General features: G+C 47.3%; 1 protein-coding gene across 9 annotated transcripts in view; it reads left to right on the plus strand.

The window, feature by feature from the left end:
* Window positions 1–27488, plus strand: part of MYLK (myosin light chain kinase) — a 268618-nt gene that overhangs the window by 134881 nt on the left and 106249 nt on the right. For 8 of the 9 annotated variants that reach the window (XM_079922579.1, XM_079922587.1, XM_079922588.1 and 5 more), the window contains 8 exons: window positions 508–715; window positions 14390–14438; window positions 15359–15524; window positions 16481–16646; window positions 18898–18916; window positions 20075–20610; window positions 21145–21351; window positions 25761–25895. In XM_079922579.1, coding sequence (XP_079778705.1) covers window positions 508–715; window positions 14390–14438; window positions 15359–15524; window positions 16481–16646; window positions 18898–18916; window positions 20075–20610; window positions 21145–21351; window positions 25761–25895 — 1486 coding nt within the window. The remainder of the gene's footprint in view (window positions 1–507; window positions 716–14389; window positions 14439–15358; window positions 15525–16480; window positions 16647–18897; window positions 18917–20074; window positions 20611–21144; window positions 21352–25760; window positions 25896–27488) is intronic. The other variant, XM_079922590.1, reaches the window with a different exon arrangement.

Genomic DNA, 27488 nt, shown 5'->3' on the forward strand with positions numbered 1-27488 from the left:
AGGGACCAGCGGCCTCAGCATCATCTGAGAGCTTGTCTGAACTGCAGAATCTCAGGCCTGCCCCAAACCTATAGAAGCAGAATCTGCATTTTTAACAAGTGATTCATGTTAGAGTAGGAAGCACTGCTCTAGAATCCCCGTGCTCAGTCCCCACACACTGGGGTTCTGATTTAATTGGTCCAAGGTCGGACCTGGGCACTAGTATTGCTTTAAATCTCCCCCTGGTGATTCTAGTCATGCATCCAGGCTTGAGAGACACTTGTGTGGTGGGCTGTGGAGCCAGGATGCCTGACTCGGCCACTTGCTACCTTCAAGACCTCGAGAAATCTACCAAAACCCTGCGTCTCAATCTCCTCGTCTCCAAAATGGAGATGAAAATAGTATTTGTTGCAGGGGATGTTACGAGGATTAAAAGAGCTAATACATGTAAAGCACCCAGAACAATACCTGCCACATAGGAAGTACTCTTTATGTACAAGCTCTCACCCTTTCTTCTTTTCCTTGAAGGTCCGGGGTTACCCAGAGCCCCAAGTGACATGGCACAGAAACGGGCAACCCATTGCCGGTGGGGGCCGCTTCCTGCTGGACTGTGGTACCCGGGGGACTTTCAGCCTTGTGATTCATGCTGTCCGTGAGGAGGACAAGGGAAAGTATACCTGTGAAGCCACCAATGGTAGTGGTGCCCGCCAGGTGACAGTGGAGTTGACGGTAGAAGGTGAGTCCCAAGAGGTGAAAGCCCTGGGGAGAAATGAGCCATCAGTTTCCCCAAGGCCTGCAGCTCCTGCCTCAGCCCTCTCTTGGGAGAGGGACGCACAAGAGAAAGCATCCCCATCCCGGAACTCAGGACCTGTTAGTCTGATGGGGGCAATGTGGTCCCTGGAACAAGGGAGGCATCCGAGGGGACAATGTCAGACTACACATCGCCTCCCTTTCTGCTCCAGCCTTCCCCTCGCTTCCCCTCACACTGAGACTGGTACCAGATTCCTCATCATGGCCTTACAAAGTGCATCCCGCTCCTGCCTGGCTCTCCAGACCCTTCTCCTACCACTCCTCACCCTGCTCGCTCCACTGTGGTCACACTGGCCCTCTGCTTGTCCTTGAGCAAAGCCTCAGGGCCCTCACCCGGCTGTTCCCTGCGTAAAGAAGAGCTCTTTCCGCAGCCCGGCCCCTGACTCGGCCCCTCACTTCCTTCAGTCTCTGCTCAGACGTCCCCTCCTTAGAGAACCCTCTCTGACGACCTCATCCCCTAGACTCGCCATCCTCTCACTCCACCCGAAATTTTTCTCCTGGGACTGTCACTGCCTCCCCTTTGATTATCTCCCCCAAGCCCCGCCTCTAACTGGAAGCTCTAGGAGAAGAAGGACTTTAGCTTGTTTACTGCTGTTATCTCCAGCATCTGGAAAACTTCCTGGCACATGCTAGATACTGAACTGTTTAGAGAATGAGCAATGTTTATTATCATCATTATAAAGTAGTACATGCCCATCATAAACAACTTTGTAAAACTCAGAAAAATGTATAGGAGATAAACATACAAGTGTGTTAACACTGATTAGTTATTTTGCCTTCTTTTTCCTTTGTACTTAAATAAAATTCTGTTAAGTTTATTAACTTTAAAAATTCCAGGAGAACATTTGACCATAAGTAAAACTGTTCCTTTTGCTGCCGGTGTATCTCCCACATGCTGAAGGCACTCCACTGGCGAGAACATTTCCAGTTCAGGCCACTGGCTGCTGCTTAAAGCCCTGATGTCTAAAAGGACATGTGGGTTCGTCAGACCCTCAGAAATATGGCAAGGTTCCCTCCACCCTTCCAGGCCTTTCTAAGGGCTTATAAACCAGAGGGTCAGACTCATTTCTCCTTTCTCAGAAAACAGTCCTCCCAACCTGGTTTTCAGGGGACACTGTGTGCCAGAGAAGGTTCCAGAAGGGGGCGAGGTGTACCTTGGCCAGTGTTTTTCTTGTTCGCTTGCATCAGGAAAGGACAGACAGGCTGTTTCACAAAACAGAATATGCATAGTTTGGATACTTTCCCCAAATTCTTTAACTGAGTGACGCATTCCTTTTAATGGCCTTCAAGTACCTGTGGGCTGGGGCATTGCACATGGAAGGTGGCCCCTGGTCACTCTCTGAATGACCCTCGTCTCGGCCAGTTCTGATGCTGTGCTTTCCCCTACAATATACACTTTTCAATGCCCAAGCTTTGAGTTGAGGCCCACAAATAAAAATTACTTTATCCCCTTGTATTAGTCAACCCAGGCTGCCAATACGAAATGCCACAGACTGCATGGCTTAAATAACAGAGATGAATTTTCTCACAGTTCTGGAAGCTGGAAGTTCAAGATCAGTCCAGCAGGATTTGGTTTCTGGTGAAGGCTCTTTTCCTGGCTTGCAGAGAGCCGCCTTCTTGCTGTGTCCTCACATGGTGGAGAGAGGGAACTCTCGTGTCGCTTCTTCTTCTTCTAAGGGCCCCACCCTTAGGACCTCACTGAACCTTTGTCACCTCCTCACAGGCCCTGTCTTCAAATACAGTGACATTGTGTGGGGTGAGGGCTCCAACATATGAATTTGGGTGGGGACACAAAAATGTAGTCTATAACACCCCTTTTCTGTTTTTCTATTTGGAGCTGGGGAAACGGGGAATCAGAGGTTCAGGGTTCTGGTCCCAACTTTTGCCAACTTTAAACTCTGGATCTCTGTTTCTGTAGAATAAAGGGTTTGAATTCAGTGGTCTCTACAACCTGGGCTAGCCCTTGTTTTTTGTGATCCATTGTAAAGGAAGGGAGTGGGTTAGGAGTACAGGAGAGCTATATAAAACCCAGGTTTCGTATGAAACCTTTTTTTTTTTTTTTTGTTCCCATCAGTGAGGACATTAGATCTGATGTCTCAACTAAGCAGGAAAATTTTTATTAGGTCATGGTGCTCAGGGCAGAGGAAAAGAAAGAAGGCAGGAGAACTATAGCAAATGAGAGAAGGCTAAGGCTCTCAGCCCTGCGCCCTCCCCTCTGGTTTCAATTTGAGATCATCGAAGATGCTTTATGCCTTCTAACCCTAGGAGGTAGAGAATGACCTAAAGGCTGCAGTACCTTTAAATGTGAATGGCCCTGTATACCTTCTGCTTCTGCATCAGAGGCCAGTTTCAGCCCATGGGTGGTTTGGGACTACCCCATAGACCATAGCCCTGGGAGGATCCACTCTGGTCTCTGATGCCGTGGATAAGCTGTTGACGGTGCCAGGCTAGCCCAACCCTTGCAAAGGGAATCCAGCAGCCCTCCTGCTTCTCGCCAGCTCCCTGTGCTTTGCTTCTTAGCTATGCTTCTTATTCGGAAAGAGCAGAGCTTCAGGAATTAAGAGCATGACTCATATATGGAGCCTTTTGACCCCCTAATGGTCAAGTTTAGAAGGCAGTGCTATCCAACGGTCTTGGATTTTAGCTCCACTCATTTCTGACTGTGGGGAAATTAACCTTTCCGAACCTTATTTCCTTTTCCGTAAACTGATGCTAATGGCTGCCCCGTGGGTTGTGTAAAGATCAGTGCAGCACTGACAAATAGTAGGCACTCAATAAATGGTAACCTTGGGATGTTCAAACGTGGCATTAATATCCTGAGAACTACTTGCAGAGGGAAATCCTTGTGTGGAGAATAGAGGAGAAAGCTTTCTCCTCTGATTTCCTTTGGTAACCAGGGCCAAGAAGCATGCACTCTCCTCCTTGAGGGCAAGCATCTTCATGACAGGACCATTCATGACCTTGTGCAGCCCTAGTCTGAGCCCTGGAAAGGCTTTGTGTAGCCAGCCCTGACACTCACCTACCTCCAGAGGACTGGTCACAGAGCAGGGAAGAGACGCGGTGCCTGCTTTCTGGGAGCTTTCTGTATAATGTAGGGGCCACAGCCTGTTCTCTAGCCCCACACTGTCCAGAGAAATACAATTGCCCCTTGAACTATATGAGTTTGAACCTCGCAGGTTCACTTATATGGGGATCTTTTTTAATAGTAAATACCACAGTGTTACACAGTCTGAGGTTGGTTGAATCTGCAATGTGGAACCGCAGACACAGAGGAACGACGGACGTGCAGAGGGCTGACTCTAAGTTGTACATGGATTTTCAACAGCGGGGAGGGTGGGCACCCCTGACCCCCTCATTGTTAAAGGGTCGACTGTATCATGTGAGCCACACGTGTCATCTCAAGTTTTCTAGTAGCCACATTTTTTTTTAAAGTTGAAATCGAATTTAATAAAATACTTTAACTTAACGCAGTATATGTAACGCAGTATATAAAACCCAGTATATCCAAGATACTATCATTTCAACATATAAAAATTATTTCTGAGATATTTTACATTCTTCAACATTTGCAGCGTATTTTACATGGTAACAATCTCAATTCAGACCAGCCGTATTTCAAGAGCTCAATAACTACAGGTGACGAATGCCTACTGTACTGGACAGCACAGCTCTAGAAGCTTGAATAGGGATAAACAAGGCTTACACGGAGAAAAAAGAGAAGCCCACGTGTAGGAACAAGGTGGCAGGTTGTCCTGGGCAATCACATCCACAGAGTGAACCTAGGGCCATGGGGTGGAGTGAGGGGTGGGGCTGAAATGAGAGATTTACCCGAGACGTGGTGGTCTGACTTTGAGAAGATCCTTTGTGTTTCAGGGACCAGAGAGTCACTTAAGTCATTTCAAGTAATAGAGGGTTAATTTTAAGGCCATGAGCTCAGGAACCCGGGGAAGGCCAAACTGGAGGCCCAGAGGTGATCGGGGCCTCAGGATGGCTCATACTCACCTTATAGGCTTGTTTAATGCAAATGCAAGGGCACCCAAATCACCTGGGGGAATCTTGTTAAAATGCAGATTCTGGTTCTGTAGGCCTAGAGTAGGGCCCAAGTGTCTGCACTTCTAACCAGCCCCTGGGTGATGCCCGTGCTGCTGGTCCACAGGTCACACTTGGAGTAGCAAGGAAGGATTCAGTTACAGATGTGATATATTTTTCCTAGTACAAATGATTCTCAAATGTGAGCATTTGGGCAAGTGGTTGCCCTTTTGCAGACCCATGGTCACAGCAAGTGTCCTTAGGGTGACCATTCATCCCAGCATGCCTGCTCTACCAATGTAATTATAAATAGAGCCTCCTTTGACATTCAAAAGAGTCCCAGTTTGGATAATAAATTGCATGGTTACTCTAGTCATGATCAACATGTCTGGTGCACTGGGCAGTGAGTAAAGCTTTAAAGATGATGTTGAGAAATAAGGGCTTATCTAGGGGAAGAAGAGTAGCAAGAGAGTGGAGAGCGATAGTTTCAGAGGAAGTGGATAAAGTTTATTTTCATCTCTGAAAAATAAATTCCAAGCCATTAACGACTCCGCCTAAGAGTGCAATGAACAACTGAAAAAATAACTTTAAAAATAGTGAATATGTGTTCGCTGGGGAATAGATTCGGCCAGGGGCTCCTTCCTCTTGGGAGTTTTCTTTGAAATGAATAAATGGAGGTGGGGGGTAGTCAAAGACCTGTTTCCTCCCTCCTTTCTGGATCCAGCCTTGACCATCACTCTTTCTTCTCTATTAAGTGCACTATCCTTCATGCAAATTCCTCCTCCTTCACCTCCATTCCTGGGTGATTCTTCCCCCAGCTCCCTCCCCTGTAGGTGATAGGTTCTGAGGCTGCCACTTTTGTCTCTGTGGAAAAGCAAAGACATGTCCCCTCATCTTGGAATGTCTCACACAAGCAAAGAGTGCATCCCTCTATCCATTGCCTCGTTCACCACTCTGTTTCTCTCTGTGTCAGGCCCAATTCAGACAGGCTGTCTGCCCCCTTGGAGTTTACTTCCAATGGGGAAAGAGAGACTATAAATAGGTAACAAATATCACTTTTGCAATAGAATTAAGTGCTCCCTGACCATGCGAGCAAAAGAGAGCCAGGTGGCAGGCCACCTAGAATGTGGCGGCAGAAAGGAGAGTGACCCCATGTCATGGGATTTAAGGGAGAAGACTGGCCTCAGTGACCGCTAGCCAAGCTATTCTGGTGCTGCTGGCACCAGCATTCTCTGGTGATTTTGAATTTGTAGGAAATGCTTCTGCGCCATGTCTTTTGCTACTACCCTTTTCCAGGGTCAGACTTCTCAGATCCCTTTATTTTCACATTGGATTGAATTGATGACATTATATATTTGAGCCCATGTCTATTTACAATGGCTGAGTTTTAAATTATTGTATTCCTCAAGAACGTCTTTCGTGATTCTCCTTTTGTTTTGTTGTTCTCTTCTTTTGTACTGTCTTCTTTTACCTAAATTTTCTACCTTCTTAAAGACCTGTAATTATATTTCCCATTTGTATTCTTTATAAACTCTTTTCAGTCTGTTATACTCGCTGATGACTCTTCTTTCTGTAGGGGCATATGCCCTATTTTTTTTCTTACCCAGTCAGAATATTAAAATGTTCTGAGTTCTTGTCCTTTTCTGTCTCATCAATGGGAAAAATATAAATATGGTAGAGATAAAGATGATTCTTTTTGCCCCTCCAGTCTCTTTGCCGTGAAACAGTTGTGTGTCAAGACTGCCTCACTTATTTGCTACACGGAAGAGTTAGATGACAAATGACTTGGTCCCATTCTGTTCTGGAAGCATGCCTTCCAAATCTCCTTCTCCCTTCCCTCTTTTGTTTTCACCTTCCAGTTTCACTTTGCCTCTTTTTCCCTCCAAAATACACGCCAGTACCCCTGGCTGGCCCAGCTGCCATCTTTTCTTCCCATCTCTAACTCCTCTACCCATTTCTCCCATCTCCACCCCCAGACCCTTCCCAGTTGCTTGTAGTTCTAGCCTCTTCTTCATTCATCAGACCTCATTGCATGTGCTAACTTTGTGCTGGGATCTAAGAGCAGCAAGACTTGGTTATTGCTCTCAAGAGACTTTCTTGACCTCATATTTCATTGTTATGTTGCAATTAAGCAACAACATCAGGCTGCATTTAGGAAGTGCTGGCTTTGTGCGGTGCCGTGTGGGAGATGAATGCTTTGTCAGGTCCTTTCTGCAAGAACCTGGTTGGTCAGCTAAGACGTAGACACATTGAAAGCTAAGTAAAAGCACAACCCCAAGGCAGCACAGGTTTGTTTGCCAAATGATTGGCGCTTCCGCTCTGTAAACGTAGAGGAGGACGAGACATCTGGAGGCTGAAATGGTCTGCGGTATCTTCTTGGAGGAGGCGGGGCTTGGCTAGCCCGGACAGAGCGAGTGAGATTGGGATGGCAGATTATGATTCTGATGCTGGGGATGAGAGGAAAGTGGTTAAGAGTTAGGGCCTGGGGTGGAGGGTGGGGTGAGTAGACGGGCAGGAGCAGAGAGTAGTGGGAAATAAAGCTGAAGGACAGATTGGGAGGAGCCTGTGGGAGGTCTGGAGCACGAGGCGAGGCGGTTTTTAGAGTCATATCCGTTCCAGAGTATGAGTGGACGATTCTGCCCTGAATTGTTGCTTTTCCATTTTCCTACGGCATGTAGCTCTCCAGATGAACTGCTGCGCTTAGCCACAGCTTGAGGGACAGACCTACTATGTGCTTGCTTTGCTTCATGAATCTTTTTAACTTTACCTTTATTTTTCTGAACACATGGGTTTACTACAAGGATTACGATCACAGATTTTTCATGTGTTCCATTAGTCTTTGATACACCATCACTCTGCATGATCCCCAACAAAAATGGGTTGCTTATTAGTACAATGACTTTCTCCAGAACCATGCTTAAAATAACCTTCCCCTATGCTGCACTTGCTCACTGGGTGGCTTCTGATCAGACACCTGTACAGTAGCCACAGCCAGATGACTCCTACCACGTCAGACCCACAAGCGGGGAGCGGCTCAAACCAGAGGTAAATTTCTCTTGGTTTCCTTCCTGATAAATTGACACAAGATCAGTCTTTATGACTTAAGTACTGAAGGGAATACCTGCTACTTGGCTTGGTGTTTCGGGAGGGAATCACAGTGGAAAGTGACTCTTGAGAAGTGAGCTGGCATGCCTGTGCTCCTTGGCCTCAGAAAGAAGACTCTAAGGAAAACAGCTATTTTGTCTCTGCAGAGGAGCTAAATTCCTCTTCAGAGCACTTATGTAAGACAATTGAGAGATCGCTGGCCGCAATTTATTCAACTATGCCCCCCTCCAAAACAAAACTTCATGTCACTACTCCTTTGAACTCATTGGGTAGGATATATGACTACCTTATCCATCAGTGACCAGGAAGTAATTTGTCTTCTAAGTGGTGGATATTTTATTTCAACCCCCTGAGGAAGAACTGGTTCTTTAGTGCATCAGTTTCCTGGGGACCCAAGTAGAACTCCTGAAATGTCTACTAGGCGCCCTGGGATAACCTCCTTAGCCTCTACGCAAGGATGTATGGTTGACCCTTGAATAACAGTTTTGAACTGCATGAGTCCACTTATATATGGATTTTTTTTCAATAAATAGAGTACCTGTATTTTCATTTTACAGATATTTAAATTAACTTAGTGTGGGAGGAAGTTTGTGTTCAATTAGAGATCACAATATGCAGAATCAAAAGAACTAGGGTTTGAGTCCTGATTCTGCAGAACAGCTTCAGCTTCCTGCCCTTGGGTGAGCCATGTATCAATTCCTTCATTTTTGAGGCAGAGATAGAGTACGTGGATTTTCCACTGCACGGGGTTGGCATCCCTAACCACCGTGTTCTTCAAGGGTCAACTGTATTTGTTATTGAGTGTCATAGTGTAAGAATAATGTACATGTGTACATTCCAGTGAACGTGGACTGTGGCAGTGACCTCCAGAGCTCCCTGCCTGAGTGGAGGCTGTAGAGTGAACTGTTTATATAGGGTGAGGCCCCCATTTATACAATGACAGGCAGCCCCTGGCCGAGGTGCATTAACATTTATGGTTAGGACTTTAGCGCCCTCTGGAAGACACAGCTGAAACCTTGACAGGTGATAACCCAAACCTCCTTTGGAAGCAGGGCAGCCCAGCCACCTCGTCATCCTCAAGTGCTCCCTCCCTCCGCTTCCCTGGTCAGTCACCAGATCCTGCTGTGCCAGTTCTCATTTGTCCCCACTGCCACCATCGTGGTCCTATCCACTCCGTCCTGTTGCACAGATTTCCAAATGGTCTCCCCAGTTCTACCCATACCCTACTCTAATCTCCGCATTGCTGCTGAAAATATCTTTCAAAGAATTCAGATGGGATTTTATCATTCCCTCCCTTCGAATCCTCCAATGATCCACCTTTAAACTGAAACTCAAGATCTTCAATAGGCCCTGCTCTGGGGTGTCCCCTCCCCCATCTTTGAAGCACTTTGCTTTTCTCTTAAGGCTCAAGTTTTATGCTAGCTTTTATTACACACATCAGTCTACTTGCTGAAGCTCTAACCAATGCCTTATGCATAATAGGGACCGAATCAGTGTTTTAGTACAGATGAGGTCTCAAGGATCCCATGTCATACAGCAGAAAATTGTTTTGACACCACACTTATAGTCATTTTTTCCCCCATTTTCTCTACTTCAGGGGTCTGTAACTTGTCTTGCTGTGTTATCTTCTTTTAAGGTTTCATTCTTTCTTTGTTATATAATGTCTTCTCTGTTATTTATCCTAACACGACTCTTTACTAATTTTTTCTTTTTTTCTCTTTATTGAGATATAATTGACATATAACATTGCTAACACTACTTTTTATTCTAGCGTCCGCCTGTATACCTGTGTTCGTTCATTTCCGTGACTACTTGTACAGTGTGTTTTTTGATCATTCACCTTCAGATCCAAACATGCCTATGAGTCAGTGCAGGCATCTATTTCGTTATGTCTTCTAAAGTGCTTGGGCATTTACATTGAAATAGACATGCTTGAACATCTATTGATGTACACTATCGAAATATTGAAATTCCATATTGAAATAAACATTACTATACTTCCCTTTCCTTTTGTTTCTCCTTAACATTTCAGTCAGGGCTTTACATTTGTTTTCTTTTTGGAATTATATATACGGATGGTTAGCGGCCAATATTGATTCAACATGGCACAGGGGACATTGCTAAATACATGTTATAAAAAGTGGGTATTTGTTCTGATTGAGTGAAGAACCACTATTTTAAGCAGTCCTTAAAATCTCCTTTGAAGTTGCCTGCAAGTGGGGTGACTGCTCCCTGGTTTGCCTGGAACAGTCCTGATTTTACTCCTGTTGTCCGGGCAGAATTATTAATTATGCCCCTTTCAGTGTCCAGAGTCTCTGTTTGGATGATAAATTATATCATCGCACCTTTTTAGAAGTATGTCTTCTTCTTACCATCATGATCACATTATTCCCCTTTCAGCAGCATTCTCTGTGTCTACTCAGTCTTTGACAAAGTGTGCTTAGTACCTCCACTATGGAACTTTTCATTCCTAAAACCTGCTAGCATCCTCTTTTACTCATTCTTGAAAAATCTGAGATGACTGTTTAAATACCTTTGGTGCCTTGGCCTTTTTTTCCCTCTCACTAACTCGATCCTGTCTTCACTAATTCTCTTAACCTACTCTTCTATTTTGGGCATTTCTACCTTAATCCCCTTTCCACTGATTTTTCTACATAGCCCTGCTGTTCTGCCAGATTTTCATACATTCACAAAATTAATTTTGCCTTATCTGACAGTTTGCAACCTCAAATTTTTGCCTATTAGCTATTTTAGCCCCAATTCTCTGTTTGCTTTGATGTATGTCTCTGGTGTTGACACACATTAAGATGAGCATTCCTCAGGCTTCCCTGGTGGCGCAGTGGTTGAGGGTCCGCCTGCCGATGCAGGGGACACGGGTTCGTGCCCCGGTCTGGGAAGATCCCACATGCCGCGGGGCGGCTGGGCCCGTGATCTATGGCCGCTGAGCCTGCGCGTCGGGAGCCTGTGCTCCACAACAAGAGAGGCCACAGCAGTGAGAGGCCCGTGTACTGCAAAAAAAAAAAAAAAAAAGATGAGCATTCCTCAATTCCATTTTTAGCTGACTGCTTTATATGTTACCTTTGGATTGTACCATAAACTGCTCTTACTCTGATACAGAAGTACCTCCAAACAGCACACTTTTGGTATTCTTTGAGGAAATGCCATATTTTTGCTCTATCTTTTAAGGAGTAGAGGAATTTTAACCTTTGGATTAAGACATTTAGCTCCCAAGAGTTTTAAAGATTCTTAGTATAATTTTTTTATTGTGATAAAATACATATTACATAAAATTTGCCATTTTAACCCTTTTAAAGCGTGCAACTCAATGGCATTAAGTACATTCACAATGGTGTGCAGCCCTCACCACTGTCTAGCCCCAGAACCTTTCATCACCCCAAACAGAAACCCCACACCCATTGAGCAGTCACTCCACTCCCCCCTCCCCCAGCCCCCGGCAACCACTCAATCTGCCTTCTGTCTCTGTGGATTTGCCGCTTCAGAACATTTCATATGAATGGAATCATACATGTTTTGTGTGTCTGGCTTTTTTTCACTTAGCAAAAATTGTCAGAGTTAATCTTTGTTGTAGCATGTATCATTATTTCTCTGCATGGCTGAATAATATTTAATTGTATAGATAGACCTTATATTGTTTATCCATTCATCTGTTGATCAGTCTAATTTTTTAAATTAATTATTTATTTTTATTAAAGTATAGTTGATTTACAGTATCGTGTTGGTTTCAGGTGTACAGCACAGTGATTCAGTTATATGTACACATATTCCTTTTCAGGTTCTTTTCCCTTATAGGTTATTACAGAATACTGAGTGTAGTTCCTTGTGCTATACAGTAGGTCCTTGTTGGTTATCTATTGACCAGTCTAATTTTTATCAGATCTTTACCCCAATGTGAAATGAGTGGTACAGTAGCATGATAAGTGCAGTGAATGGTACCTGGATATTTTAGATGAGAGTCTTAGTGATTGGTGTGTGCCTAGTGCTGTGGGATAGAGCATGTATAAGAGGCGATTACGTTTTGATATATTTTCTTCTGGTTGTTTCACTATGTTTGGGTATTTTATCTTATTTTTACCTGATTATGATCACATTGAATAGAAAATTTTGCATGCTGCTCTTTTTTTCATAAAATTCATTCGTTTAACAAATATTTGAATACCTACTATGTGCTGGGCACTGGCCTGGATACTTCTGAGGAATAAAAAGTTCTGGTGGGAGTATGGCTTGGGAGTTATTATGGATATTATTTAAAGCTATGGGACTAAGACCCCCCCGGGGAAGAGTCCATAGCGCTGAGGAGAGGACCCAAGACTCAGCCCTAGGGTGCTCTCAGAGATAAAGTTCCAGAAGAGAAGGAGGTTGAGGAAAGAATAGGCAACCTGGTAAAAGCAGGAGAGTCTGGAGGAGAAAGTGCTTTGGAGAGGAGTGGCCCCTGCTGTCAGGTGCTACTGAGTGAGATTGTCAGAGGATTAACCACTGGGTTTGGCAAGATGGTGGTCGGAATGGAGCTCCGTGGAGTGGAGAGCATCACAGCCCAGCTGGAGTGTGCTGAAGAGCAAATGATATAATATTTTTAACATATTTCTGCATGTTTCATATATTCTTAAACATAATTTGGTGGCAGAATACGATGTCTAATTGTACATTTTACTAAGCCACTTATTGTCTCCCTACTGTGTGACATTTATGTTGTTTCCAATATTTACTACTACAAACAAGACCAAAGTGAGTAGCTTTGTAAACTTTCTTTCCTACTTTTAGCATCGTTTCCTTTAACTGGAGAGACAGAAAGGAAGATGCTGATCTAAGAGCAGAGCATCTTTAAAGCTGATGATTCTCATTTGCTCAAATACCTTCTAAAAGCACTTCCTCCAGCGGTGTCCGAGGGACCCCAGCATCTTGACTGCAGTTGTCAGTTGGGCCTTCCCAGAGCAGGTCTCTCCTTTTATCAGCGTATAAATTCTTTTAACCTTGAACAGAGAATTGAATGACAAGAACTAAACCCACATTATGGGATGAAAACTGTACACGGCTCACTAAATAGTTATGTTAAGCAGAATGCAGGTACAGCAAGTGCCAACCCATGTGGCATCACAGCTTACATGTGAGGCAGGCGTTGTTATTAACCCTTTTCCACTAAGGTCCTGGTATAACCTTCAACCAGATATGGCTGAGGGAGGTACTCAGCCGTGACCTTCACCTTCCATTCCGATGTTCCTATGCATTCACATAGATGTGATCAGCGCTGGAATTTAAGGAAGTTTACCCTTTTCCGGGAGACACCCTGCAGATCTCCCATTACAGCTGCCTGCCGATATCAGGGAATGACTTCTACCCTTCCCATGCGTGCCTTGGGTGGAGTTTAATAAACATTCCCGGGCTTCCCTGGTGGCGCAGTGGTTGAGAGTCCGCCTGCCGATGCAGGGGACGCGGGTTCGTGCCCCGGTCCGGGAAGATCCCACATGCCGCGGAGCGGCTGGGCCCGTGAGCCATGGCCGCTGAGCCTGCATGTCCGGAGCCTGTGCTCCACAACGGGAGAGGCCACAACAGTGAGAGGCCCGCATACCGCCAAAAAAAAACAAAAACAAAAACATTCCCAGTGTGTCTCAGAAAGAGAACAGCTTCCAGGCTGATTGTTATCTCAAAAATGCCCTCCTCTCCCCCTCCCCATTCCTCAAAAACACCCCACTGCTGTATAGTCACCTCCTGGTCACGTTGGGTGAAGCCGCAGTTGGGTGAAGGAGCTGAGCCCAGCCGCCTTGCACAGTCTGCTGTTTAACTGCTTCCCTCCCAGCACAGCAGCCCCTCACCCAGGACTGGCAGTGCCCAGCGTCCCGCTGGTGCAGGTTCTGGGAGGTGCTGGCTGCTCTGGAGCTTGTCTCCTGTGATCTGCTCCATTCCAGCGGGACAGACCCTGCTGTTTGCTGGGCGTTAAGTGGAAGGGTGGCGTGGTGATTGGGTCAAAAAGGAGTAGATGTAGTAAGAGAGATGCATGTGCATCTCCCCTGTCCGTTCAACTGGCTCCTTTTCTGGAGAGGTCCTGATCGCCACAGATCATCCCCGAGTGGAAGGTCCAGGGGCATATAACCACTCAGCAGAATGGTGGAGTGTTCTAGAATAGGTAAACCGGGATGCTTTCCTGTACCATTACTGGCTCTGTGACTCAACTGGGCGACTTTATGTCTCCGAATCTCATTTTTTCTCACCCGTTTAAAAAAATAGAAGGATGTTGTAATACCAGCCTCCTTAAAGTATTGCAGGAAATCCGTGCGACGACGCATGTAAAGCGCCCACCATAGAGCCTGACCCAGTATGGGCTCGGTCAGGGTGAACTGTTCCGTCATTATCCGCGCCCCGCCCCCGCTGACTCTTTCTGGCTTTTGTTGCTCCCAGTGTGTGGCTCAGACCGGACTTTTCAAGCCTCTCTCTCTTTGTTTCCTACTTGCAGGGGGCTTTGTGAAGAAGCACGGTCAGCCTCTTGTTTCCAAAGCCTTGGGGTAAGTTCCAGGATGTCCAACCCAGCGTAAGGTCACTGGCGTTTCCTGAGGCCTTGGCAGAACAGCCTGGGGAGCAAGTCTTCTCAAACATCTTGGGTTGTGATAACTAAAGCAGGAGCCTATTGTGGTGTGATGTGTCAGTCACACGCATCTCCTGACCTGGAGGCCTCTATGGATACCCCTTTGACGAGTCCAGTTGCTAAATGCAAGTGGGCTATGTGGCCAGAGTCTGCAGGAGTCCCTAACAACCAAGGCAAATAGTCAGAAGACTTAAACAAGCAGACTTACAAGGGGCAGTCAGTATGTGAATTTCGTATGGCAAGTAAGCCTCAATTGGTGAGGGTAAGGAACAGTGGCTGCTGTAACAGACAAGCCCCCAGATTGCAATGGCTCGACACAGGGAAAGGTGATTTCTTACTCAAGCAAAGTCAGTGCACATATTCTTGCACAGGTGGAAAACCTTCCTATGATCTTTCAGGGACCCAGGCTCCTTCTGTTCTGTGGCTCCATCGTCTCCTAGGCCTCGGAGCCTCAGCAGGACTCTGCATCCAGCCAGAAGAGTGGGCAAGAGAGGCTGTGGAGAATAGCACAGGAGGTTTTGATGGGTCCAGCCTAGAAATGGCACATGGTGTTTCTGCTTTCTGATCACAGTCTGTGGGCCAAAGCTGGGCTTTGGCCAGACCTCGGTAGAATTCAAGCATACCTAACTTCACGGGAGGCTAGTGACTGAAGGCTGGCTGCACGCTCAGGAGGTGGAGGCAATAGGTTTCGGTGCCACAGATCTTTTCAGACATGTGTTTGAGGCACAGAATTGGGAAGGTTGCCCTTTGCTGATTTCTGAGCCCAACGTAAGTAACTTGGGTGGGGACAGAGAGAAAAGCATCTGCATTGCTGTAGATTCTCTGCTGATTTCTTTACAGGGACAGATTTGCAGCCCCTGCGGTGGAGACCCGTCCCAGCATCTGGGGAGAATGCCCACCAAAGTTTGCTACTAAGCTGGGCCGAGCGGTGGTCAAAGAAGGACAGATGGGGCGATTCTCCTGCAAGATCACTGGCCGGCCCCAGCCACAGGTCTCCTGGCTCAAGGTGAGGTTTTGTCTGCCCTGACTCTGGGTTAGATCCCTGGACTGCGGGGAGTCGGTCTTCCCAATCAGTCCCTTCCACTTCAACTGTAGAGCGTCCTTGAGGTTCTCATGTGTTTGGTAGCCGTGCCCGTTCTTGCCCCTGTTTGCACACTCTCCCTGTGTTACTCAGCCCACGATGTCCTGTAATCCACACGCTCACAAAACAGTATAAAACTTCCGAGTCAAAACAGACCTGACCATGTCAAGAGAGTGGAGTCTGAAGTCTGGGGCTGATTTCAAGGCACAGCTCCCTGATTGACAAAGCATGAGATGCTGGGCAAAGCATTTGATCTCTTAGAACCCCAGTTTCCTCATCTATGAGGCAGAGATGATCCCACCTACCTCCAAATACTGTTGGGAGGCTCCACGTGGGAGTGCTTTATAAATCATTCAGGGCTGAACAATGTGAAGACAGAGGTGGGGGGGTGGGGGAGGGGGAAGAGGAGGCAGCAGTGGCCGGGGGCAGCCATGTTAACAGGGCAATGAGGAGCTCTGGGGGTCAAGGCCAGGGAGAGGAGCTTTTTCACAGACGGAACTCCTGTATAAAAATGAGTGACAGGATGCCTTTTCCCTGATTCCTGATTCTCCTGTACTGACCCTGGAACATCAGTAAAAGGAAGAGGAAGACAGAGGAGAACTAAAGTGAGGAATATAGGATTTCCCACCTCACACTAGGGCTCCTTCGAAATAGGTTCCATACACCTGCCCTCAGCTGGACCGAACACCACAGCGCATCCATGCTCCTCGAGTCAGGACCCTTGGGTTGCCCTCAGGCTGCTCGCCAAGCATGTTGACAGAGCCCAGAGCAGAGGGCCCTGCTGTGCATGCCTGGTGTCTGTCCCACCTGGATTGACAGCAGGTAGGACAGAGTCAAAAGGTGAGCAGTTTCTCTGACCAAGCTGCCTATGCCATCCCCAGGGAGATGTTCCCCTGCAGCCCAGTTCCCGTGTGTCTATGTCTGAGAAGAATGGGATGCAAGTCCTGGAAATCCACGAGGTCAACCAAGATGACGTGGGAGTGTACACGTGCCTGGTGGTGAACGGGTCAGGGAAGGCCTCCATGTCTGCTGAGCTCTCCATCCAAGGTATCAGGCGGTGGGAGGGCTAGTGCCGGACTGTCCCTTCCTGGAGTCCCTACCCTCCTAGAAGGAGCTGCTTGCTCATTACGTGTCTGTGTGTGACATGTGTCGCACTTACCTACTCGTGTGTCCCTCCCCAGGGGCAGGGTCTTGAATCAGAAGAAAGGGTAGCACAGACACGGCCATGGAGGAAGATGCTTCACGTGTGTCTGCACACCTGTGTTCAGTTTTTCCTTCTTGCTCAGACTCCTTTTTTTTTTTTTTTTTTTTTTTGCGGTACGCGGGCCTCTCACTGCTGTGGCCTCTCCCATTGCAGAGCACAGGCTCCGGATGCGCAGGCTCAGTGGCCATGGCTCACGGGCCCAGCCGCTCCACGGCATGTGGGATCCTCCCGGACCGGGGCACGAACCCGTGTCCCCTGCATCGGCAGGCGGACTCTCAACCGCTGCGCCACCAGAGAAGGCCCAGACTCCTTTTTTATTTACATCTCTAATTGCCTTTTGGAAGAGTGGGCGTTGCTAATGTCTTGCCATCACCTCAGATTTAACCTGCCTGAAATTGATCTTGTCATCCATCCTGTCGTTCAGATCAGGTGCTCCCTCAATGTAACTCTTTGCTTCCCACCAGACTGGGCATTTCAGCATCGCCTATGACTCCTGTCTCTTCTTGCTGTAGTCATCAGCCCCAGTAAACTCTTCTCTTGAAATCTCTTTGAATACGCCTCTCCCTTACATTCCCCTTGGTTCTGCCAAGTCCAGCCTGGGGAAGCCAGAGTGTGTGGAGGGGGAAGGGGATTGACGTCACTTCATTCTAGCGGGAACCTTGAGCGGGGTGGGATTTGGGGATCTGGGAGGGAAGCGACCTTACTCTCTCCTCCTTTCTTACCCTCATTTCTTTGATCTTCCTCTTCCCCGTCTCTTTCCTTTCTCAGAAAATACCCCTTCTTGCTTTCTGTACATTTTTGGCCCAAGTGTGTTCGCTACCCACAGAAACAAATTTATTCTACATTGCAGCCCAGGAGATAGATAGATAGATAGATAAATAGACAGATAGATAGATGGAGAGAGAGAGAGATTTAACTAAAACAAGTTTTATGAAACAATCCTGAGTAGTAGTATGTACAGTACATGCTGGCATTTTCTCTTCCATTCTACACCATTAAAAGGAAAAACCCTGGGGACTTTCCTGGTGGTCCAGTGGGTAAGACTCCATGCTCCCAATGCAGGGGACCCGGGTTCGATCCCTGGTTGGGGAACTAGATCCCACATGCTGAAACTAAAAAAAAAAAAAGATCCCGCGTGCCGCAGCTAAGACCCAGTGCAGCCTAAATAAATAAATAAATAAATGAATATTTAAAAATAAATAAAGTGTAGAACTACCACATAAGAAAACGTTGGCAATTTTAAAAAAAGAAAAAGAAAAAACCCTGGTCCTGGCCATAGCATTTGGCTTCACAACTCACTACAGGCTCAGGACCTGCTGTTAGTCATCTGGAGAAGTGTTTTAGTCCCTCTCCCTTTACTTGCCCTGGCACTGAATTAAAGAACTGTCTCCTTCTGAAGCACTTAATGACATTTTGTTTGAAAATATTCCCAGAAAAAGCCCCTCAAATAACCAAAACAAAAAGGGATAGATAAGATTGGCAAAAGGTTGATATTTCCCTAATCTGGGTGTAGGCTTTCAGTGTTTGTTATATCCTTCTCTGTACTATTGTATGTTTTGTAATTTTCCGTGATAAAAATGTTTTAAAATCGTGTGGCAAGAAAAACATATCTAGTAATTGTATGTTTTTTCTTTGAAGAACTGAATAAAATTACACTTTCTCTGTATACTTTAAAATGAAGCAGGTATTTGTCAAAAATGATCACTGGGGGTTTCTTTTTGAGGGCCACATGCAAGTTAAACTTTCTGGGTTTGAAGTTGTCAGTAGAGTGGTGTTTGTTTCCTTCTGTGGGCTAGAGAACAGGCAGCTCCAGTGCCCAGGGCGGGGCAGCAGAGCCTGCCATAAAGGTCCCAGGGCAGTGCTGGAAGCTTAACAGTGTCTCCAGGGCTCAGAGGAGTTTATCAGATTAACCCAAGAAGTTCAGGACCAGGGAAGCTGAAAGGAGAGAGGGAGGGAGGACCATAGGTGATGGGGAAAGTGAGAGTTTGGGAAGCCAAACTCTGTCATAAACAAGAGATCGTTGTCGTATCACTTGCTGTTCTTGGTGTATAAAACATTCCACTAACGGTCCTTCTACCTTCTCCCTTTTTCCAGGCTTGGACGTTGCCAATAGGTATGTGAAGGCTTTGTGATCATCATGTTTCCATCTTGAAACGCCCTGAGAGAAAAGAGGGCTCGTCATCAAGAAACGCCCTGAATTTCTGAGTCACCATGTAGGGGGGAGAACTGACTGTTTAGGAGGCACTGTTTTATTTGGGGTGTTTAGTTTTATTCTATTGAAATTTGCTGTCCAGATCCTGTGTCAGGCTTGCCATCAGCATCGAGACTCTTGAAGACCCTGCTCAGTGTCTTTCCTAGTTAGCTGTCATTAGGAAGGGCACTGCTCTGCAAGGATGCCCTCCACGTTCAAGGCCAGAATCTACTTGCTCACCCAGCACGTCTTCACCGGGAGAGCTTCCTTTCCTGAGCGTGAGGCTCTGTGCTAGATGCTGGGTAGGCATGGCGAGCTGTCTGGTGTAGAGAAGGGCCTTAAGCAGAGCCACACAAAACATGAGCGCTAAGCATAAGTGCGAGAAGCGCTCGTTTGGAGTAGAGTGTCAGAGGACCCCTCTTCGAAAGCTTGATGTTGGAGCCCAGGCCTGTGAGGAGTAGTATGAGCTAGGAGAAGAAAAGCCCAGGGAGAAAGTGTTCCAAACAGAGGTGTTGCAGGTGTGAAAGTGGTGAGTTGAGAGGGAGCCTGGGGGCCAGAGAACCCTGAGGGGCTGCAGCCTGGTAGGCGCTGGAGACAGTGTCTTGGGCGGGGGGGCGTCCACGCAGAGCCACCTCCCACATGGCATCCCTGCAGGCCGTCTTGAACAGCTCAGTTTTACTCTTAATCGAGTGGAAAAGCTGTTGGAAATTCTTAAGCTTAAAATGTCATTCAATTTATGTTTTTAAAAGATGGACGGTGCGTGCTACGTGGAACTTGGGTTAGGGCCAGCGTGGACAGGGGACATCGCGTGTTCGAACCAGGTCGGGGCTCGTGGAGAAGAGAAAAAGGGCAGATGTAATAAGTGTGGATAGAACGCTGGGCTAGGGATGGGTTTGAAGAATGGCTGCTTGTTTTCTGCCTGGAAACTGAGCAAACTGCATAGAAAGACATCGGCTCTTACTCTGTCTTGATCTGTAGGCTTTTGTAATCCCTGGAGTCTGGGCTTGTAATGCATAACCAGATGATTGTTCTATTTCTTCTTCTGCCCCACTGTCCCCCGCCACGCAACCCACCAAACAGGTCGCTTGTGAGAGGAACAAAGGTGGCCAGTTCAGACATCAGGAAGGAAGTGACCAATGGAGTCGCTCAGGGGCTGAAACTGGATGGCTTGGAGGCTGCAGCTGAGAGTAAGAACTGCTCCAGCATCCAGAGAGGTGGCTCCCCTGCCTGGGCCATGGGGAGCCAGCCTCAGCCCCTGAGGGAATCTGAGCCGGAGCCAGTGGGGGACTCGCCCGGAAAGGCCCTGAGGACCCCCGTCCTGCAGAAGACTTCCAGCACCATCACCCTGCAGGCCGCGAAAGTGCAGCTGGCACCGAGAGTGCCAGTCTCGGGTGCCCCGTCTCCTTCCAGAGAAGAGAGGGAGAAGCCAGCTGCTCGCCCTCCAGCCGCCCTCCACGCCAGGCAGTGTGGCCTGGGAAGCCAAGACACTGTGGGCCAGGTTGCTACCAGGAAGGTCCCCACGGAGGGCCAGGGGGACACAACATTCCCCAAATTTGAGACCAAGCCCCAAAGCCAGGAAGTCAGTGAGGACCAGCCGGTCAAGTTCAGATGCGAGGGTGAGTAGAGCTGCCTGAGGCCGCTGGTGCCCACACTTAGCCCCCGGGGGGCCACTCCCGTCCTTCCGCTCAGTGGTCAGAGTCTCCTGTATCCCCCGACCCCAGGAAGCACCTTACAGGGGTCTCCCCTCCGGAAGGACTCAATCTCGTCATGTCTCTTGTTCTGGAGAAACTCCTAGCAGTGACCCATTGTTCATGGTTAGAGACAGCACTGACCCTGAGCCCTAATTCTCACCACCCTCCGCGGGAAACCCATCACCACCATCTCCACCGCACACAAGCCGCAGGGGCCCCTCCTCTTTCCTCCCTCTGGCTGACCTGGAGACCTAGCTTATCACCTTGTAGCCTTCCTCCCCAGGGACCCTGCCTCCATCTTGGGATGTGGGGTGGAGGGGTAAGAAAGCAGGTTGAAGCGGGAGGGCGGCCGCACACGGGACTGGGCTCTGCCCTCCGGCTCAGCCTTTCCACCCCTACCTGTGCCCCACAAGTCCAGCGTGCTCTCGGGGGCCTCCCGTCCTCCACCTGGCCCTGTAGTTTCAGGGATCCCGAAGCCTGAAGTGACCTGGTTCCTGGACGGGGCCCCCTTGAGGAGAAGAGAAGGCACCATCGAGGTGTATGAAGCTGGGGGGACCCATTACCTCTGCCTCCTGAGAGCCCGGGCCAGGGACAGCGGGAACTACAGCTGCACGGCCACCAATGTCCGAGGCCGGGTGTCCTGTGGCTGGACCCTCCTGGTGAAAAGTGAGTACATTCCTCCAGGTCACCCTGGGTTCCCTGAGGGAGGACCTCTGTGGGGTGCTTCACACACCGCACAAGCGTCACCTCCTGCAGCCCCCTGCCCAGGGTGTACCACCCAACAGAAACATCGCCCCCACACACCGGCCAAGACCAGAGTCACTGCTCCAGGACAGTGATTCCTGATCAGGAGTTCGCATCCGAATCACCTCAGAATAAACATGCCCAGGCCCCAGGCTCAGCCCAGCTGTGGGCTGCCAAGTCTCACAGAGAACCAGATCGACACACCGAGAGTGATGTGAGGTGATGTGAGGGCCACATCTTTTGTGCTCGTTATAGTGTCTGTTTATAAAAGCAGTGCATGTTCATTGAGAGGAATGTAAACACTCTATATAATCTTATGACTCAGAAGTAAATGATAGTTTAATATTTTTAGAACACGTTTAGCTTTGTGCTGTTTGTATACTGCTTGCTATTCTAATTTGCTCACATTACGTAAGCATCGTTCTATATTTTTTAATATCGTTTAAAAGCATGCTTTGGGGCTTCCCTGGTGGCGCAGTGGTTGAGAGTCCACCTGCCAATGCAGGGGACATGGGTTCGTGCCCCGGTCCGGGAAGATCCCACATGCCGCAGACCGGCTGGGCCTGTGAGCCATGGCCGCTGAGCCTGTGCGTCCGGAGCCTGTGCTCCGCAACGGGAGAGGCCACAACAGTGAGAGGCCCGCGTACCACAAAAAAAAAAAAAAAGCATGCTTTGTGATGGCCTTATAATATTTCATAGAATGATGTTTAGGCATGGCCTTATTGTTTCCATTTAGATTGTTTCTATATTTTTTCACTACTGTAACAGAACTGTGTTTAGGGACCCTAGACTCATGTCATACTGTTGAGGAACTTATTAAACCACAGCACATTGCAGGCTGATGGAAACTCTATGAGACAAATAACCTTCACCTATTTTTTCAACAAGTAAATTGCAAGCCAAAAGGAAAGAAGGAACAAACTGCAGGAAACTTAGATGAAAAGACACATAAGAGACACCAGTAGTTGCAATACATGGACTTTGCGTGGATCCTGATGGAGACACCTTAAAAAATTTTTGTTTGTAAGAACATCAGGAAAATTTGAGCACTGACAGGATATCCAGTATAAAGGAGTTAGTGCTATTTTTAAGATGTGATGGTGGATCTCGTGGTGATTTTTTTCAAAGTCCATATATTTTAGAGATATAAGCTGAGTTATTTACTGGTGAAATGATATGATTTGTGATATTTACTTCAGATATAATCCATGTGTTGTGGGACTCAGTGGTGGGTATGAATGAAGTGAGATTGGCCATTATGAAAGTTGAGAAACAGGGATATGATGATTCACTATACAGCTTTCTCTACTTTTGTGTATGTTTGAAATTTGCCATAATAAATGTTTCAAACAAAAGAGCTTACTAGTTCATTCACACAGTAAGATGCCATGAAGCCAGGGGAACGAATGTGCCTGACCTGTAGACCCTGCTAGTGAAACCCATCCGAGATATGTGAGTACGGGGGACAAGCCAAGTGCAGAGACAGCCGTGTGTATCATATGCTGTTTGTGTTAAAGGAAAAAAAAATCTGTGTCCACAAAGCAAACTGATGCTTGTGTGTGCATAAACATTTCTGGAAGGGTCCACAAGTTACCTCTAGGAAGAGACACTGGGGGTCCAGGAAGGGGTGAGAGGTAGTCTTGCTTTTCACTGTATACCATTGACTCACTTCTTAATTGGGAATTTTACTACCTTTGTGGATTCCTCCGCAAGGAATAGTATCCATTCATTTGGAGCGGGGAGCGCCTGTAGGCAGAGGTCCCATGTCGGGAACCTGAGCTTCGTCATCCAGGACTCTGTGTCAGGGCGGGGGACTCGCCTAACATTGGGTCCACCAAAGGTTAAAAACCAAGAAGCTTTGGTGGGAGTGTTAGCTACTATTATTAAATGGAAGCTGTGCGTGGAGACCGTACCTGCAGCAAGTTGGGGGTGAAAGACGCTGTGGGTTTTAAAGCCACCGCAGAGCTGGGCAAGGGGGTGGAAACTGGGCATGCCACAAAGCTAGCTGTGCTTACCAGGATTCAGCTGTGTGTGTGTTTGTTTTAGAATGAAGGCTGCTCAGGATGCTGCAAGCCTTCGGGTAATTTCCAGAGTTCTGAGAAAGCGGGTGTTGAGTCCTTTTGCCAGCGTCCCTGTTCCTCGTCTGGAGGGGCAGACTTATGGAAGTCCTTAGTCTGCCATTCCAGAAGCCCTGCTTGACTGCTTTTCTCCTTAGCTGTTCTCTAGAAGGCCTCACCAAGATGTCGGTCGTCTAACGCCTCTTCCTCTCTTTCTTCCTATCGCTGCAGAAAAGCTGCCTGTTTCCCTTACCAAGACTTCTCTCTCCATCCCTCCCATCCCCACAAAGATCGGGTCTAATAATGATTAACTCTCCCACTATTTCTTCAGTCTCTCCCTGTCCCCCTATCTAGAGGCCTCTTTCTCCTCCCTACGGGTGTGCTCTGCTCTCCCCTCAACTAAAAAGAAAAAAAAAACTTCCTTCTGCTTCAGTGACCCTTAAGCTCCCACGTTCTCTCTCTCACTCTTTTACCCCAAAACTTGGTGCTACTCCAGTCTCCAGTTATTAGCTGATAATAACAGCTAATCCCCCACCGAAAGCCTGTTCAATGTGCCAGACTTCATGCTAAAAGCTTTACTTGCATGGCCCCGTTCAGTTATCCCAACAATCTCACGAGATAGAGTTACACCCATTTTCCAAATGAGAATACTGAGCTGTAGTGAGGTTCAGTGACTTGTTCAAGGTCCCATGCCTTGTAAAAAATAGCATATTCCTAACCCGTGTTGGTCTGACACAAAAGCCCATATTGTTTTCAGTGACCCCCAAAGGCATTTCTCTAATGGGGGAATTCGATGCCGTCCAAAGGGGTGGAGGTGGAGCCTCCCCCCACCTGTCCAGATAGGCTGGCATCCCTTCCCTCAGTGCCAGTCCCATTCAGATGCACCACATCCTGACTTGTAGCTGTGCTCCCACTGCTACTCTCCCTCTAGGGGAGCTCGGGGCTAGAGGAAGTGTGGATGTAAAGTCAGAGAACTGGGTGTAAAGCCTTGCTTCACCATCGGGCTTGACTATGGGAAATTATGAACTTCATCTATACAACGAGCTAAAGATAGCAGTCTCGTGGCATTGTCACCTCTGGAAAAGTACCTGGTAAGCCCTCGAATATTAGCCTTTGCCCTTAAACCTTTGCTGTATAATATGGTTTTCCCCTCATCACTGTATGGAATAGCCTCTTGAAAAGTACCAGTGAGATATCTTCTCATCACCAAATCCAGTTGCCTTTTCTCAGCTGTCAGCCACCTTGACTCTTCTGCAGCATGTTCTGGGTGTTGTAGAAGAGATTTTCTATCCCTATTGCTCTTAATTATGGCCCCCAAACTACAAAACACTCCCCAACTCACCTATTTAGAAAGCTTCTGGAAAGTTCAGCTCAGTGGTTCTCAGTGAGATTGTGCATCAGAATCATGGGGGGGGACTGAGTAATGCATTGTCCTAGGCCCCCAGTGCTTCTGAATCACTGGCCTAGGTTGGAAAACTAGAACCCATGTAAGTCCTTGTCATTTGATTCTGTCCTGGAATTGGAAAAATTAATTATAATAATTTAAAATTGAAATGTCCTCGCCAATGGGCATGTGGTCTCTGCAAGTGAAAAAGATATTCACAAGAGTGTGCAGGGTCTTTAGCTATTACATACAATGTTTCAGTGTTCGTCCTTGTACATATATCTCTTGAGTAAACCATAAGGGGATATTTCTGTGATTAGATCATAGAGGTTGCCAGTCTGTTTTTTTAATTTATAAATTGTTCTTTGAGTCAGCTTAGGCAATTTATGTTTTCCTAAAAAATCTATTTTATCCACATTTTCAATCTAATGAAACATTTTGGCCAAGGATTTTTAAAATAAAGAAAAAAAATGTGTGCATCGTCTGATGGGACACGTCAAAGACGATAAAAGACACCAGAAAGTAGAATAGGGCCAAGAAAGGGGGAAGGAGGAGCTCTGCGGATGCTCCAGGATAATGAAAGTCAAGACAGGATAGGGAGTGGGGAGGGACTTGTGTCCCGGAGGAGAGGGCAGCCTCGTCCTGAGCACTCCCAGACCTGGGGTGTCTTGTGACAGTGAAAAAGCCCCTGCCAGTGACTTTGCCTCAGGCTCCAGGTCTCTGCCTCAGTGGCGCTGCCTGCTTCCCTGTGTGATGATGGGTCAGGCAAAGCCAGGCCACCAAAGAAGCAAGCCCTGGGCGCCCAGAGCAGTGAGGTGTCAGCCTCCGGTCAGTCAACAGCACGGGTCAGCTGTGATCTGAGATGGCCTGTCTGTTCTCTGCCTTCACAGGGCTGGCCGTGATGGAGGCGGCCCCCTCATTCTCCAGTGTCCTGAAGGACTGCACTGTCGTTGAGGGCCAGGACTTTGTGCTGCAGTGCTCGGTGCAGGGGACCCCGGTGCCCCGAATCACTTGGCTGCTCAATGGTGAGTCCCCCCCTGCTCCAGCTGCCTGGGCCCTTGACCCTGGCTGCATTCTCACTTGGCTTCCCCACATATCACTCTGAACCGTTTATGCGTGAGAAGGAAGCACAGGGTACAGAGAGAGTGCGGGACCTGGGAGTCTGCTAATGCCTGGCTGGGGACACTCGGCAAGTTTTACTCCAGTCTGAACCTTGAGCTCCTCGTCTGCAAGACGAGAATAATGCCACCTACCTTCCAGGGTGGCAGTTGTGAAAATTAAATTAGATCCTTTATATAAAACAGTTAATGAGATGCCTGGCACCTAGGTGCACAAGCAATTTAGTTCCTTTTCATATGGCCAGGCTCAGAGTGGGCCTCAATAAATATTTGTTGAGTCAATAAATGAACAAATATACCAACAGATTAATGAACCACACTAGCAGTTGCTCATGGGATCTTGCCTTTTATTTGGCGGCAAGTGGTTTGGGGGTTTATAGACCAGTAATTCTTTTTAACATTATAGTCCTATAGAGACATCCCAACTTTTTTTTTTGACAAGTAAGGTCCTTTGGGAAAAAAAAATTATTATATATTATCACCTTTCTCTTTTTTTAAAAAAAAAAGTCTTTAAATTCCAAAAGTATGGGAGTACTCTATTATTAGAATTGAGAACAGTCCATAAAATTGGTGAAATTGAGTGGGGTCTGCTTTGGGGATCTGCAGGGAGAATGAAGGATCTGCACTTGTCCTTCTCCGTATTGAGTGGTTGGGTGACCTTGGACACCCCCCTTTACCTCTTTGGGTATCGTCTTCTTTATTGGTGAGGAGTTGGGCTGGAACAGAGGGTTCGGGTCTCTGGCAGCTCTCACGCTGATGGAATAGGCTCCTTAAGGGAGCAGCGGCCCGTCACCTGTGCACCAAATAGCCCCAGTCATTTCTGCACCATTGCCATGTTGCCTGTGAACCTGCCTCATTGGTACAGTTTGCTTAGGCTTTGCTAGAAATGATCTTTAGTCAGTGAGAGAAGTTGCCTTGGGGTCTCCCTATGTGTGGTCTTCTTGGGCAGAGAGGTGAGAATTGGGGTCTCCACCCCTCTCTACGGACAGAGCTCCTATCGGATTCCGTGACTGAGCGAGGAGGCAGCCTCCTTGCAACTGGAACAGAGCATGGATGTTAAGGACTAAAGGAAGGGCTCTGAGCAAGAGAGTTTCCCTTCCGCCTGGCTCACACTCCAGGCCAGACATCAAGAAACATTGTCAATAAAGGACCAGTTGGTAAGTATTTCCAAATTTGCAGACCATGCAGTCTCTGTCACAGCTACTCAACTCTGCTGTCATGGCACAGAGCGCAGCCAGAGACAACATGTCAATGAATGGGTGTGGCTGTACTGCAATAAAACTTTATTTATGGACATGTGAATTTCACACAATTGTCACACGTCATGAAATATTCCTCCTTTGATTTTTTCCCACCATTTAAAATATGAGAAACTATCCTTAGCTTTTGGGCTATACAAAAACAGGCGTCAAGTGGGATTTGGCTCACGAGTAGGAGTTTGCTGACCCCTGGTCTACACCTCTCCAAACTGAAAAGCAACCCCACCTTACTCTTGGCGAA

This window comes from Stenella coeruleoalba, assembly GCF_951394435.1.
Source record: "Stenella coeruleoalba genome assembly, chromosome: 5".
Classification (NCBI taxonomy): domain Eukaryota; kingdom Metazoa; phylum Chordata; class Mammalia; order Artiodactyla; family Delphinidae; genus Stenella; species Stenella coeruleoalba.